The sequence below is a fragment of the Mugil cephalus genome, chromosome 4, assembly GCF_022458985.1.
Source record: "Mugil cephalus isolate CIBA_MC_2020 chromosome 4, CIBA_Mcephalus_1.1, whole genome shotgun sequence".
Classification (NCBI taxonomy): Eukaryota; Metazoa; Chordata; class Actinopteri; order Mugiliformes; family Mugilidae; genus Mugil; species Mugil cephalus.
This window is the reverse complement of record NC_061773.1, coordinates 23,155,756-23,172,921: the sequence shown is the minus strand read 5'-3', so window position 1 is coordinate 23,172,921 and position 17,166 is coordinate 23,155,756. Positions and strand designations below refer to the sequence as shown.

At 45.9% G+C, this 17,166-nt stretch overlaps 1 protein-coding gene across 6 annotated transcripts in view; it reads right to left on the bottom strand.

Annotated features, from left to right (window-relative positions):
• Positions 1 to 16,432, bottom strand: part of kif21b (kinesin family member 21B) — a 64,754-nt gene extending 48,322 nt beyond the window's left edge. For 2 of the 6 annotated variants that reach the window (XM_047583338.1, XM_047583339.1), the window contains exon 1: positions 15,740 to 16,432. In XM_047583338.1, coding sequence (XP_047439294.1) covers positions 15,740 to 15,780 — 41 coding nt within the window. In that variant the 5' untranslated portion in view covers positions 15,781 to 16,432. The remainder of the gene's footprint in view (positions 1 to 15,739) is intronic. The other 4 variants (XM_047583341.1, XM_047583340.1, XM_047583342.1 and 1 more) reach the window with 2 other exon arrangements.
• Between the last annotated feature and the right edge of the window lie 734 nt (positions 16,433 to 17,166).

The following is a 17,166-nucleotide window of genomic DNA, read 5'->3' as shown; positions in this document are numbered from 1 at the left end:
TGCGCGTACAGCGAGCATGCACGTTCACATCCAGCGGTAAAACTCGATTGCAATTAAAATTTGCATTGAGAAGATTTGCTGCTATCCAATAAAAAATAACACAGTATCAAAGGCTTTCTTCATAGTTGTTTCCGAATAAGATTTAATGTGCTAAAATGCGCTAAATTCCGAGCCTGTCAGTGCGTGCTGGTGGTAGCCGAGCGGTTTTCCCAAACTGCTTCAGGAGGCATGCCTGCTGATTACCCTGCACCGCAGGCCCAACACACTGTCAGCAGCTCGGGTGTTGTCTCCGCGTAAACACCACAGTCTGAATTTCTCCTAAACCCCCAACAGCACTTTGTCATGAAATAATGCACAACCGCCTCCATTTATCGACGAGTAAATCTTAAAAATGAATACGATTGTAGAACTGCGTCTTGAACTGCTGCCCAACTCAAAGCTCAGCAGATTCATAATCGTGCCGCACATGAAACGTTAACTTGAGCGACTTAAGACTCAGGATGTTACTATATACATGAGTAACACTCTATACACAGTATGTATTTTGGGATGTATTTATTGCGTGATCAGACTCTTATTCATACGAACCATTTTCCTCAGTTTACCTTTAGGTGGACATTAATTTTACCAGACCATTGGCGAATAAATGTCAGCAAAAGAAAAGAGGGGCTTAGTTTTAGGGTCGAGAAGATTTGCAAGAGTCGCAACTTCAGTGCAAAAGCAAAATAACAAATCACATTATTCACTTCAACTCTTTGGGGCTTTTGAGAGTCTGCAACGAATGCCTCGTATATGCCATGCTGTTGTTAAAGCCAGAGGAGGTTACTTTGAAGAAAGCAAAGTCTGAGCAAACAAAACTCAAATACCTGATAATTAAACAAGTAAAAATGTCTGTTTGTGTACGTACATGTGTACGTAACTGTTGACAAGATGCTGAATAAAATCATCCTGTGAGATATAAAGGCTTAATTAGAGTACAGCAGGATATAGACAATGTAACTTACACAAGCAGATTGTGCCGGTGAGAGTCATTTATACTTGTGCGCTCACTCTGTAAAGTTGTGGCTGTGTCTTTTTGGCCAGTTGAATTTCTGCTTCGCTTTCAACAATGGAGACGAAAACTTTTGGCGAAATTTCGCTGAAATAGAGTCGTACAAATCTTCGTATCTCCGAACCTTTCCTCGATGTGTGCATTTATTGATCCAAAACGTCCAATTTGAAAATTGCAGGAGTGACGGGAAGCAGTAGACCGACCACAGCTCGGCGTGCAGTTAAATTTCTTGGGAGGTGCACGTCAGGGAGGCGCTAGGGTCTGCTTATGCTCTGCACTGTCACCGTAGATTCAACTTAACGGAGAAGTCTAAAGCACCTGTAAGTGTTTCCATATGCCAAAACATAAATAAGAAAAGAGCTTTTTTGATGCGGGCAAAGTGGTTTTGCCTGCTGTGACACATCAAATGTTTCTGAAACACAACAGAAGAAGATTTTTTCTCTCCCAACTTTGAATAAAGAATTTGTCCTTTAGTTTTCAGCACTGTCGTTTACTTTTTTAATTACTGCCATGCTACTGTCTCTCCCTGAAACACATCACTTGATATATAATATGTGTGGTAAACATGCTCAGAAAGGATCCATTCATTCCAATCAAAAGACAAACATTCAGGTCATGTGTTAAGTGGCTGCTAGGCGCTAATAATTTCAGATTCACCAAACTAAATCAAACTCTATTTATGACTGAATATTCCTTCTGAGGGTGCGAGTCTTTTCTGATTTAGTGAAAAAGCTAGCAATGAGTCTGTGTAGATGCACACACTGTCCTGTTGACTACACCTCTATGGAACAGCTGCTGCATCTCCTCCACCGTCAGCAAAGCACGTGGGAGATCAAACTACAAACCCAGACACAACACTGAAGTATTACATGCAACCGAATCACATGAAACCTCAGAGAGTGACCATCATCACATCTGTCAGTGAAGTTCCTCTTTATTTAACTTCTGTGTTTGAGCAAACACACCCGAGCGTTAACAAACCAACCGAACCCGACAATCACAGCCTCGCAGCGTCATTTGGAGAGCAGAACTGTCTTCCTCTTTCTGAGGGAGATTAAGCAGCCCGGCAGAGATTACGTAAACAGGAGCACGTCGTCTCCATCTGGTTCTGTTCTGTTTGCTTGCACCGTACCTCCGATTAGTGCTCCGTCATTGTCAGAGTTCAGATTAGGATTAAGCCTAACTGACACAGCCACGTGTGTTCGCGTTGTGTGTAAACACACAGAAACCGACGTACTAGTATTTTCTGGTACAAAAATCATTGTATTTTTTTTTACCCATGGACTCATAGAAAGAAATGGAACCTGCATCTGTAAAAGATAAGCACAAAAAGCATTCTTAAAACGAGGGTATGGAGGTGAACTGCAATTTTCCAAACATGAACCAGAAGCAGCCATCTGAAGTAAATTTCTGGTACGTTTGTGTCTTCTCTCTTTGACAGGACGTGACCAACCCAGCAGTGCTCTTATCTGGTCTGTGAGAGCACATCCAGGTCATGTTCGCGACCGGGAAAAGATAACTCTGCGCCTATACTGGCAAAAAACAACTGGGATAAAACATTTTTTAAAAAAATACTTCCTTAAAAAACAAGGAATCACGGGCCATTTTTCTCCCATTTTCTTATCGGCAAACAGAACTGTTTGACTGTAAATGGCGTCTGGGCAAATGGAAATTCCCCAAAGAAATCAAGAAGGAAGACGAGAAATGAATTCATATTGATTTAGTACTTTGAGGTCTTTTGTACAGAATATTTGTGGAGTGATGAAGGAGGAGACATGATACTGCCTCTTTGATCTCTACTGTAGGTCACCAGAATTATGTTTTCAACTTCCGAAAGCATCAAAGTCAGAGAGGCCTGTACATTTGTCTGTGTGAACTAGGATAAAGTTTCTGCCTGTTTTATTCCTTTGAGAGAAATCATTGCCAAGTCATTGTCAGTTGAAGGTGTCCTTATACTTTCTATAGCAACCTTTGTCATGACTGTACACCCGATACAAAGCCTCTGAAAAGCTGTTGAGGTGGAGCTTATTAACACTCTTTGAAGCGTTTATCTTCCTCACTGTATCTGCCCTGTTCTTTTTAAACTAACTATGAAAGAGTCAAGCAAATAGATGGACAAGGGGAAGCGAGAGAGGGGTAAAATGAGAACAGGAACACAAGAGGGGGGATGAAATGCCAGTTCGTGAAGATTGTCGCATGTTTGACATGAAAAGCCCTGAGAACTCAGGAAATTGCCTTGGCCTATTTTGGGTTAAGAGCTCTGGGCATATCGGTGACTGCTGGATGTAATGGGAGAGGACCCGAGGTGCAGCACTGGATGGAGTGGGAGTGAGACCACTGACCGCAGAGGTCAAAACAAAATGAGAAAGAAAATGAATGAGAATGGAAGTACATTTGTTTCAAGGTCAGTGGGTGGTCCCTGAAAGATCTTTCAACTAGTAGCAGTCAAAAAAAACTTTTTTTATTATTATTTCTGGACAGTTAAATAACTTAATATTAGTGGGAACAATCCACAATCTATCACTAGCTCTCGCTGCGTAACTGTCACATTTCACACAGTGTATGAAAATAAAAAGACGGCCAGCCTTGTAGGGCGGTTCTCGGGAACGGAGGTTCTTTGGGGCCATGCCTACCACAGCATGATCCGAGGCTTACAAAGACAATACCAACATACAGGTGTACGATGTTGATCGTCTTAGTGAAGCACTGTTAGCACGCCAACAGCACTAAACACAAAGTACAGCTGAGGCTGATGGGAACGTCAAGAGCTTTGCAGGGGTGTGGTCAAAAAAACGACACATTGACCCAAGATAACCTGACCTACCGTTGGCCTGCTGGGGGCGCTAGGAAAAAAAATATTAGGAAGACATTTCAGTTCTTAGAATTTATCCCCTAAGGGTCACGAATCTTTGCACCAAATTCTACACCAATCCATCGATTAGATATTTTTAAGAGATGAACGCTGCCATCCAAGATTTTTATTTACAGAGGATAAGTTTAAAAATGTTCGTTTGGGATGCACAAATTACTCTTTGTCACAAGAAAGAAGGTTATGGTAAATAAAGGTTGTATCGTAAATGGGAATGAGTGAATTTGTGGTGTCAGTCAAGGATATCCTGATGAAGGGCTGATATGCAGAACCCAAATATTGCAATAAAAACTGGTGATGGAAACACCTACATTTCAAAAAAGACTCTCAAATATTTAGCTAGCTAAATATCAAATAGCTAAAACACTTTTATGCTCTTCACTTTTACGTTTTTCAGACGTGTCAAAATCGCAAAAATACAATGGAAAGACTTTTTCCGCAATTCCCCAACACCCACATCACTGGAGATGACGCGGTGGGTCATGTGACCAGTTCACTTTAAGACCATTTCCTCAATGTGAAGCCTCACGTGACGAGACTTTATGACAGTCACAGCTCATTCACAAAACACCTTTCAATGGAAACACCTACAAAGAGCAATTGTATTTTATCAAAATGTCAGAAATAACGTTTTTATTTTGCAAAAAAAGTGTAATGGAAACGTCTATCGTCATCTATTGCCTGCTGATATGTGCGTGTAGTATATACTTCAGTTATTGAAAAACTGTGACATTGAGATATCCAACTGCTGATCCTAATGAACATCTTACATCGTTATCATAAGGCCTTCACTTAAAATGTCTTTTTATCGCAGCCTTAAAACTGACTTCCTGCTTCTCCAATCAAACACAAGCCCAGCGCAGCCGAGGGGTTTTGATTATTGAGCTACAGTAGGCATTTCTGTCCCGTTGCCCATTTAATCAGTGCTCCCATTGATTTTCCGGATCAGCCGTCTGCAGTGATTCCGCACATAAAACCATCAGCTGTCTCTCCCTCCAGTCGACCTCCTCATCTCTCCATCTGCCTGCTGCTGCTCACTCCGTCCCAATCTACTCGAGACACCTTCCCCATAACGTCTGCGGGCCTCACAGTAATCAGCTAAGTGTGTGCGGGGAGCGCCGTGGCGGCGGCGGCGGCACGCCTTCTGCCACGGCGGGTCATGGAAGCGGGGCCGCTCCCTGCAAAATCTGTCTCTCGCCTGAGCCTCCAGTCCTCCACGTGGCCCCGACATCACAGCAGGCGAACGGACAGAAGCCAAACACACAAACACGCATCCAGAATTTCATACGCTGGCCTGACTCTCTCTAAAGGGACGGCACAAACAAGTACCGGGCACCGGCCTTCTTGGCAAGGTACGGCCGTGTTGGCTATCAATGAAATAAGCTGGCGTCAAATGAGAGTGAATGAAGGGTGAGCGACGTTGCTACCCTACCAGGCACAACAAGCTAAAAAAAAATAATATGAGTGAATGAGTGAACAAAAAGGCAGCAGGGTTATGAAGGTAAGCAGCAGGTTCAGGTGGGAGCGCCAGGGGAGAACACACTAATAAGGACCGCTTGGACAAACGGAGGCGGTCGTGCGTTAAGCAGATGTATGGGAGAGCTGACTAAGGGTGGGATAAGTACATGGGAAGGTGCAGAGGCATGCGCCCATTCTAAGCAACCGTTCACGAGCACGGGTAGAGGAAAATGGGACAACGGTCACAAGAAGCTGGAGCGCTGGGCGTGGACAGCTGGCTCGCCCAGGTGGTGTCAGGCGGACTGGCAGTCTGTCCCGCCATGCTCATATACACATGCTAATTCTCACAGAGATAATCCACGCCTCGGTAAGCCCGGTGTAATAACCCCATACGGCACGGAATATTTGTCTTTCGATTTCATTAGAAGTCACTGTGGTGCCTGAATGCATCTTTTCAGAGATACAATTTTTTATAGTTTCTCTCTTTAAGACCTAGTGTGGCTGAATGCTGGGAAGTTGCGTTTTCTGGGGGAAAAAAAGCTGCCATTACAGTAATGATGACGCATTGTTGCTGTTGGCTGCAGACTGGGGTGCGATGCAAGACTGGGGAGACCCAGGAAAAGAAAGTTTTATGGAGGAACTTGTTGGTAAAAAACCTTGAGATCTCACGACAAAAGCCAAACTTTGAATTTTGTCAATAGTGCAAATTTTTAGCACTGTGAGTTATGGTAATTCAAGAACCATGTGCTTTAACGGATCGCTGGCAATCAGTTCAGTTTTAAAAGGTTGAATATCTTTATCAAATGAAGTATCTCAGGGTTAAGGCTGCTTCTTTGATCAGAAACAATGATTTTGGGCACTAAGAACATTGTAATTATTATTGGTTGTATGACTTTGCCTTTTTTTTGCAGACCATACAATCTTACAGTGAGGTTCATTCATTTTGTTTGTTGGATCTAAAATGTCATCATTTAGACATTTGTGTGAAATTTTGTCTCGAATCTTGTGTTGTAGCCAAAAACGTGCAAGTATGCCAGAGACACCGCCATGAAACCACGCAATCTTATAAACTGGCACAAGCCCCAACTTGGAAACGCAAATGGAAGCCAATGACTGAAACTACACAATCACTCCATCAACAGATGATATTCTCCAGTATGTGGATTGATCTCCAGGGGCGTTCTTCGAGCGTCCTCCATTGTTCACTCCCACACACACAGACATAAAAAAAAATACATGTGAGCCAGTGTCCGCAGCCCCCATCACGTTAACCTTATCAGTCAAACTAACCTCACAGACTGACGAGCCCTCGGGCATCGCTGCAGATAACCGGCCGTAGGACAGAGCAGGATTCACATAGTCCCTGCACATTGGCTTGACTGGTTGTGTTGCCGTGGAGGGAGCGCAAATGAGCGAACTGGTTCATCGTCGTTAACATGAGCGTCTCCTTAACCGAGCCAGACTTCAAGGACGGAGTCGTCCTACATTGTCTGGAAAGAGCTGGGTCGACTCTTCGAGGAGCATCCGCTAACTGAGGAGCGTCCTCTCATCTGGATCGGGGATTTATTTTCTCAAGGTTTGGGGATTGTCTGAATACGCCACTGAGGCCTCTTTGCTTATTGTCTGCCCACCGTCCTTGAAACCGGATGAAATCCCATGACATAAAACCAGCATATCAAAAAGAAAATGAAGACTGAAGCAAAAGATTTTGAGGGGGGAGAGTGCACGGAGGCACTTAAGGATCTCAAATATCCCATTTTTAAGACTGATAATATCAGGTGAAGTAGGACAGGGCTGTGTGAAAGGCTGAACAGATCACGCATGAAGCCTCCGCTGTGAAAGCCCAGGCTTTAAAAACTCAGCCATCACATATTGCATTTATTTGCTGTCGGAGCATACCTGCCCTCGGGCCTCTCGCACAGACAAAAACCCTCCTCACGCTCCGCGGACTTTGATGTGAAAGTCTGAGACGGGTGCTCTTCATGACTATAATACTACGTTTCATAGTGCTCACAGTAACGACTGTGTAATAACACAATCAAATGTAATTTGTTTTCCCTTTCGGCGTTGATCATCACAGCATAAACTGCGCCACCCAGTAACAGACCGACTTCTCAACCACCGACAAAGTCATCACCCAGTTTCAGATGAGCATCTCCCCCCTCGTCTGCTCTGTCTGTTGCTCCATGGGGGGAGGTGGAGACATGACAAAGAGTCAAATTAGCTTCCGAGCCGACATTTTTATGACAGCCGGTCTAGTCAAGGTCAGGGAGGTGCTAATTTCAGCTCGATTGTAATTCAATTCGACACGCTGAAAGAAGAAATAAGGTGCTTTTTTATGGATGCTTTGTGTTCGTTTACTACTGTCTGCCATGGGAGTAAAATGGATAGTGTAAGGCACATGTGCAACTCACAGAGCTCAAGATAGACTAGACTGAATCCGACAGGCCGAGCACTGATTTCACAAAGGGATCAAAGATTAAAAGATCAACGAGAAGCGGCCGTTAAGAAAGACAAAGAGTCATTTACCTTTCCTTTGTGGAGATTTTACTCCCCTAAGGGAAGAACACACAATGTAAAACACATGACTTACGTTCAATAATCCTGTGACAAATGTGACATTCAAGTGAAACAGATTTCCCCCCACGTGTCATTTTGAATTCCACCCGTGAAATATATGAAATCTAATGCGCGCCTCGAAGAATCGCGCAGCCAAATACGCTAAGAATCGTGCTTTGAGGCGGCGTAATTACCATAATTTATAGGTCACAAGTCAAACATACAGACGCTGGCAACACAGCCGCCTCACGTGAACCCTTTGCTGTCGCCCACAGTGTGCGACATACGCCGCAGAGCTGCAGACTGCTGCCGTGACTCTGCTCGTCTGTCTGCCCCCCCCCCCGGAGGGCCGGCTAGCATTACCACCAGAGCAGACTCCCACTCTGCCAGACAGCATTTAGCATGAGTGCTAACGTAGCCTGCCAGGGCTGGGTCTGTAGGTATGTGAACTTAGCCAGAGGTGGGAAGAATATTCGGTCAGGTACGTGCACACACATGTGGATATTCACCATTATATCAAGGCAGAGGCTTACGATCATTTGGTAGTAAATCAAAAATATTGGAGTGATGATGAGCGCTTTGATGGAGGCCTGACGGAGCGACGAGGGTGTTAGATTTTTAAGGCGTGAAGTGAAGGGAGTCACATGTTTCTGATAGAGAGCATCTCCAACAGAGGATTCAGGGTGCACATGCTTTTGATCAGGGCCTTTCTTATGCAGTATAAAAGCTGTGGAGGGTGTACTTTTTGTCATCATTTGAAGATTTGGAGAAACATCCGGTACACACATGATAGTCATGGATATTCATTTTTATAGCCCTTCCTTGGTCATGTCAAATGGGAGGCTAACTACTTAGCTTTCTAGAGTTTTGCAGGAGCTTGTGTGGAGGGGGTCTCAGACCGGTTGCCCATCAATCATTCATCATCATTGTGTCGTCACTGTAAAGTACATCAACCAGGTGTCAAATGTCACTTTCCTTTTGCTCTTAGCATCAACATTAACTTCTAAACACTCAGGGCGAAAAGCACCATCCATGTCCAGATTCTGCGCTAAATGCACTTTGAATATGCCAAAGTCCAGGAAACGAGACTGAGAATGAGGAGTATCTGCATGAACGATTACCCTTAAGCCAAATTAAGCCAACACGCTTTCCATATCAGCTTACACATACCGCAAGGTGATATGTCAATATTAGCCAGTAGCACTCAGAGGTCCAGTTAAACCAGGTTTATGTTGTATCTAGTAGTGGTGGGGGAAAAATATTGATATGGTAATATATCACAGTACTTTTTCTTCCAATACAATATCAATTTTGAATGTCTGCATATCAATTTAAAAAAAAAGAAAACAAGTCTGATCGTGAACCTCCACCACTACTTTTTCTGTACAAGTGCAATAAATAGGAAATGGATCATTTGGATTAATATTGTTTTTTGACTCAATCTGTCCAATGAATTATCACTGTCATCTGATGTACATATATACACAACATGTATTTTAAGCTGCATTTTAAATTTCTCAGTGAACTATGTAGAATAATGCAACATATCGCAATATCATAATATCACAATAATAATATCATGACTCAAGTATCGTGATACGTATCGTATCGTGGAGTCCTCGCCAATAACCACCCCTACCTTCTAGATAACGTTATTACTTAATGTTGATAAACAATGGCTAGATAAACGTTGGCACACATATTACCATGTTTACCACTTAAGCTTAGCATGTTAGCATGCTAATATTTGCTCATTAGCAGCGCATACGTGCAGCCAACCGTTACGGGAACTGACATTATTTTTAAAGGGTTGACCGATTCATTTCTAAAGTAACAGACTTTCATTAAGTCAGTTGTTATATATTTCATGCTGACCTCGGCCGTTTTTAAAGCCTTTAAAGCACCGCTGTCAGCTCCATTCACGCACAATAACACAAAACAAACTCAAACACACAAACTCCAGCCGTGATTAAGCTACTTAGCGCTGAAGGTGATTATGGGCCAGCTGGTCTCTCTCTCTGTCTGTCACACACACACACACACACTCACTATCCTCCACATCTCCACAGCAGACACTGACTGCAGCAGACACGTGTACAGTCTGACACACATTTCATGATCCACCTTTTGCTGTGCGAGTACATTCAGTTTAGCGACAAGGAACTGACGCATGTGTAAATTCTATAAAATGAACTGGGTAAATGGATTGAATCTAAATAAATCCGTTTAAGACGGACACAGTGACAAGGAGAGCACAGTAACAGAGATGCTGATCTGCTGACGGCACAAAACGCTTCGGAAAACATTTTATAGGACGAGGAAAGACGCGAGCGCGCAAGATAGCGTTAAAAAAAGGTTGATATGCTTGAACTTCACAATCCTGTCGCTGACACATTCTGGCAAACGCCGTCGCATTTCCAGCTCACAGGTCACAAAAGCGGAAGATAATTAAATGTTTAAACAGGACAGTTGGCCTAAAAATAGAGAAGTAAGTCAACCCTTTACAGTCTAGACACAACACCTGAGGGTCCGCATCTCTCCCTGCCTCTTCCTCCCGCCGCGGGAAACATGGCAAACATGTGCAGCTGTGCCCAAATTATTTATGCACACGATGCCGAGATGTGCGCACACACACACACGCAAACACACACACACACATGCACGGACCCACCCATGCAAACGCACACATCGACTGCAGCTCATATTTGCACGCTACAGTAGCCCTTTTGACAACAGACACTTGCTCTTTTTTTTTTCTTCCCCCCCAACTCCAAACCCCACAACCAGCCCCCTTTGTCTGTCTGTCTGTCTGTCTGTCTCCCCCTTTGATTTTTCTATGTATTTGTGTCGTTGAATTGCAGGAAGCATCGCTCTTTTGAGAAGCAGGAGAGCACTTTGTAAAAACAAAGACGGCATCAGAGAGCGGGGCCCTACGGTCATCTGTCTCCTTCTTTATCCCTTTGCACTCTACTGTACTCGGTGCTCCAAAAATAAAGCCTGGACTCCATCCAGGTTCACCTTCCCGAGTCTTCCGCCCATTTTTTGTGCGTCCCCGCGTGTGTGTGCGCGTGCGCATCTGCGTGTGTGCAAGCTCAGCAGAGTGCACAAAGACCCGCAGTGACATCAGACTCATTCACACTGTGTCCTCTGTCCGCGCTCACCCAAGAGGTGCTCTGTTTAAAGGGCTTCTGCTAACTCCCCCCTCATCCCCCCATCCCCCATCTCCCGAGAGTGACCACAACAATGTCAACACACACACATAGCTGCTTACATGCTTCATCAAGATACGCAGCCATGAGGAGATTAATTCAATTCTCATCAAAACGCACGAGAACGAGGAAATTCATTATTTTCTGCACTGACCCTCTACGTGCCTCTAGAAAGGACTTCCTTGTGTTCGAGCTGCATGAGTAATGACGGTCGGGACTGTTTGGGAGGCCAGCTGACATACGATGAGGCCGTGATAACAGACTAATGCAAATGCTGCACCGGACTGAAGGGCCTTTCATCGCATTCAAATGGATGGATGGATTCAAATAAACACACATCTGTGGGCGAACGGGAGGTACGAGGAGCCGGGGGAACAGAGAAAGCTGGTCCCGTTCCAGCATTTCGTTTCGCTTCGCACTTTATTTGGCGGACAAGCTTGAGCAGGAGGGAGCGAAAAGGAAGGTGGTTAGAGGGAAGTTCAAAACGACGTGGTTGTTGTTTTGTTTTTTTTTCGTTTGATTCGCCAGCAGGCCTAGACGTTCCTCGAAGGTATGTCAATAACCCGAGGCTGGCCTACAAGTCCCGCTTTTTTTTTTTTCAGCTTCTTTTGAGTATTCTGTCAACATCAGCAGCTCACGAAGCAGGAAGTGAACAGGAAGTGTGGATGGCCCGCACGCAGCCTCACAGGAAGTCATTCTGCAACAGCAGCACTCGGCATTCGGGAGCACTGGTGCCCTTAACCGGGAGAAGTTCAACAAATGACGGGTTGCGCAACTCCTTTCGACACCACAGCTCACGCCATGACCCACGTATTTCTGATCTATTTAACACATAAGCTTCGGGGTAATTCGTCATTACCGTCGGTGACATCTTGGCCGTCTGAACATCAAACGACCCTATTATGTACCTGACATCTGGTGTGTCATTCGGAGGTGTTACGTGACTGTTTGGCAGCCGGGATTAAGAAGTGCAGCTTGGCAACCTCGCTAACGTCTTTGTTCTGGAGACCTTTTGCATGCCCCCGGTTAGCAACAACCTGCACATAAAGCCCCTGGGCCTGTGGAGCCGGATTACACAACAGAAAACAGAAATCGGGAGATTAACAAAACACGGAGTATCATCCTGTCACGAAACGCTCTGAGTCACGGTGTCATTTGTTCTTATTATGCTCCTACTAACTTCCAAGTCTTGTGTTGTGCTTACACAGCGGTGGGTAAGCGTTTCGTTAACACTCCACCGCAAAAACCCCGGTGACACAGAACTGTCAAGGCAGGTCTAGGAGGTTTGGAGGGTACCGGCAATGGAAAAAAAAAAAACAAGAAAAACACGTGACCACCAGCAGGCAAGCATGAGGAGGAAGTGATGCTCGGCAGCGGACGGCCAACTTGGGCGTGTGCTCCGTCATGTTTCCTGCTCCTCTGCCCTCAGTTGAGGCCGAATCACTGATTAGAAACAACTCCCGTCAACTAACGGATTCCACCACCACCACCACCACCACCACCACCACCACTCCTGAAGGGTAACCTGCCACGAGCTGCTCCGTGGGTGGATGAATGTCGAGACCATGTGTGAGAATGTTCTCATGAGGGGATTACATCGCGCCGCTACCCTGTGACCAGCAACATAACAGCACTGTAGGCTGATGCCCTTGTCTTTCTTTCTCCCTCTCACACACTTTCCCACCCAATGTGGCCACTCTAAAAGATAGCCCCCCCCACCACCACCACCACCACCTCCCTTGGGAGGTGAGTAACCCAGACAGAGCCTGTGTGGCAAACTATTAACGTGCACAGGAAACAGGCGAGACTGGTAGCCTACACAGGACATACGTCCAATAACAAAACACCGACGTTTTATTTTTTTTTTTTTTTTTTTTTTTTTATATTTTAACCGCCCCCCCTCCAGCCCCCAGCCCTCCTCCTCCTCCATTTAAAAGCCTTTGTGTATCAGCTGTGAGGGGCCTCTTCCGCAGTTGTATTCTGCTACTCCTTGTTTTGTTTTGAAGGCGGTGGAGCGCATTAATGGGTTTTTACGGAGAGCTTCTGCTTCTGCGTTGGAACGTCACCAGAGATGAGACAGCTCGTCTTCTTCTTCTCCTCCTCAGCTGCGTAACAACTGTCCCCCCAAAGAACACTGGTGATTTTATTCTCCGTCTCCTTCATCGCAGTCATCACCCCGAAACCACAAAGGCATGACACGCACAGGTCTCACCACTTCTTTGGATACGGCCTTTTTTTGTTTTTTTTTTGCAGCAGAGCTCAAATTAGACAGCGGGAGGTTGCCTCGAGATAAAAGTCTGTCGAGGTGAGAACGTCTAGGAGGCCGTCACGAGGTCGGAGATCAGGACAGCTCTAAACAGATTCGTCTTTGCGTCTATTTATACGCAGCCACCGACGCTGACATGGCACTCTGGTCTGAAAACGAGGAAGCGGCAGGAGATCAATATGCAAACGGATATATATATATATACACACACACACACACACACACACATATATATATCCTGTCAAGTTTCACCAGGCGTGCACACAAAAGCCGAATAACTGGCGTTTACAGCATAAAGCTTCCCATCTGGCGCAAAACGCGGCACTCAGTAAGAATTGGCAAGAGGAGAAGGCACTGGAAAGACGATGTGTGCGAACGCGACTGAGCACGTGTGAGAGCTTAAACTTACAGGCCGCCTGCTTCAGACGAAGCTCATTTGGTAAATGAACGCAGCTGTATAAAGGTGCACAAGCCAAGCCAAGGGGCAGATTTACCGACAGCCACTTAAGAGTTACATTATATGCATGCGGTCATGTTTGACTTGACTGCAGTGCAGATACACACTCGCTTAAGTGTGTGTGTCTGTGTGTGTGTGTGTGTCCAATCCAACGAGGCAGTCGGGCCTGAAAGCAGGATTGTAGGTCATGTCACTAGTTATGTGCACACTGTTTGGGGGAAGACAGCGCAGACATTCAGGAAGTGTATGCTGCGAGTGTGTGTGTGTGTGTGTGTGTGCGCGTGTTGGTCGACCCTCGCGACAACTTCGTTCTCACACACACACACGAACTCTGAATCCTCAGCCGTTTGCAGTCTGCCCGAGGGCAACACAACATGGGAGCAATTAAACACCATCCCCTCTTATCAGCGGGCCGACTTTCTCTGGGAGAAAAAGAAGGAGCTCGGGGGTCATTAGGAGAAACGCTAGCTTACGAAGCAGGAAGTTATCCCTCTGCATGTGTTTATTTGCCTGCTTCCCATTTCCTGTCGAACTCGTCGTACACTTTTATGTGGCACTCTCACGGCGTGTGAATGCACTCGTAGATCGTTTGACCTCCTTCTGTGAAAACCCGCATGCTAATGATCACGGCGACACCACCGCAAGCCTCCCGCTCGGCCTCTTACGCCTGATTCAGTAACTTCAGTTGAGCAGCGGCCTGTCGACTGCTTCTCTTTCACTTTTTTTTTTTTTTATGTGTGTGTGTGTGTCAGCACCACCTACTCCGCTTCCTGTTACAGTTCATCGTAGCTGTGATCAAGCACAAAGGAGATTCACTCTGCTGCCGACAAGGGACTGAGATCTCCCCTGGGGAAGCGGGGCCTTTGGTTGTAAGGCTGATCTTAAAAGGCTGCTCAATGCTCAAGCCCACCACCCCCCCCTCCTCATTCTCAACCCCCGCAAAGCTCAATCAATGCATCCCAAACCGTGGCCCGGGGACCTGGGACGAGTCCTACATTTGGAGTGGTTTAAAATCACACCGCTCTGACGTGACAGACTCCGCGAGGCTTGTGAGGGAAATGGGCTGTGGGTTTGTCAGACCACCGCCTCAGCCCCGTAAAAAAAAAAAAAAACGAGCTCGATTACAGACTGGGCCGCTCAAGCCGGCGCCTTCCCATTTCAGAGGCTTGCCACCCAGCAAAGGGCCAGCAAACGCACGACCCCATCCGAATCGGCTGTTTATCGTGAACACACACAGCTGATGAAACATCAGTTCAGATGCTGCCACCTGAGCTTTTAGGCAGTGGGGGGGGAGTGCAACAAAGGCGGCGGCAGCAGTGACACGGCCCTGGAGGAGTGAGCATTTCTTTGTGCTCCATTCATTTGCAGAGGCAGGGTCCATGCTTTATAAAGGCCACCAGAGTCACCCGCACATGTGAGGTGTTGCCTCAGCTGAGATAAGGTGAGGGTGCAGGGTGCAGGTCGCAGGTAGCTGCATGCATGCATCTGCTGTGATCACACTAGTAATGATCAGGGGAGAAACGCCCTTTTCTCCTCTCTGCACCTGGCTGCAGCTGCCCCTCGTCACATGTTACACCCTGAATGGTGCATGGCACACGGCAAAGGACCGTTATCCGGTGTGCGGATCATGAAAACCACTCATATGGAGATGGTGTGTGGCACATGCTTATCAATAGTGTGCAGAGCACCACCCATGCGTTGCAAAAACAAGGTGGAATACAGCCCCTGGGCAGCTCTGCTGGATCCATCAACGCGCAGGGAGCAGTGAAGGAGTGTTTATATTCAAATCGGACTAAAAGGTGCACATGATGCATTCAATTGACCGGCGGATAGAGACAGATTTCCAGCAGACAGACGTCGGGAGGCTTACCTCAACGCAACCTTCACGCAGCAGTCCCCCAGGCTCGCCATGGTCGCTTTCAAGCTTCACCCACGGGGGCTGTGGAGTGTCTCGGCTGTGTCGCTGGCGTGGGGTGTGGGAGAGGAGGGTGGGTGGATGGAGGGGGGCGTTGTTTCGTTGTGTGAAAACGGGTGTCGGGTGTCTCAGGTCAGCGGGAGCAGCCGTCAAGACCTGCCGGCGGTGAGGTGCCTCATCGGGACTCCTCCTGTCTTCTTCTCCTTCTTCTTCTTCTTCCTCTCCTCCGCTGTGACGGTCATTTCTGTCTCGCTGGCGTTTGTCACATCGCAGTGTTTCAACCCGCTCTTTTCGTTCTCTGTCTCTGTCTCTCTTTCTGTGGTCTGTTTCAGTCGCTACATCCTGTTTAAAGTGCGTATGAGCACCTCTCTGCAACCACACCGCCTCTGAATGAGCCTGTTAAACTGGAGGGGGGTGATGGTGCGTTTGGGAGTCGTCGGAAACGTTACAACCAAAGGTTAAAGAGACTAGGGTCTGGGGAAACATTTCACTACAAAGCTTCGTGTAGGAGTCCGTTCCTCGATAATAAATCAAAAGTTTTAAATTGAGCAGTTAAATTAGCCCTTTATCTTCAATTCCTGCTTCCAGACATATGTTTCCATGGATACTACTAACACTAGCCTACTACTACTATGCAACTAAACGATAAAAATGTTTTTGTTTTTTTGTTTTTTTCTGGCACATGGGCACGCGTGAGGCTAGTGTCAGGAATCTGTATCTATGGGAAATCATGTAGGCTGTAATATTTACGCCTACTTTCAATATCAGTTTTGTTATTATAATGTACAGTGTAAATAACTAAGTTAGGTGACAACGTCGAACTGTACTTAACATAACAATACCGTGTAATATGAGTAATAGACACGTACAGACCTGTGCTTGAGAAAAACTACTTTTTTTGCGCTTTCTGTGGAGAAATGGAAAATACCAGAAGTCCCTGAAAGCAGCATAATCGCTTTTGACTGACACGTAACGGGACCAACTGCTGAATTAGCCCCGCCTCTAATGATAATCAGCGACCAATCAGCGGGGTTCGGCGAGCCGCTTTAACCCCGCCCACAGACACACCCACAGACACCAGGCTGCGAAGAAGATCTCAAACCTACACCCATCCACACCAGGGGTATCACTCCGGTTTTAGTTTGGGGGCCACATTCAGCCCATGCAAGACCAGCAACATAACAAACATAATAAATTATGAGTATAGACAACTCCAGACATTTACCTTTTGTTTTAGTGCTAAGAGGAACAAGTAAATTAGGGGAAATGTTTATATTTAATAAATTACCCTTTAAAAAAATGAAAATACTGTGTACTGTTAAGTCCTGGGTCTCAGTCCACTTCTCTTGCTAGAATAGTGGATTACAAATTAGGAATATAAT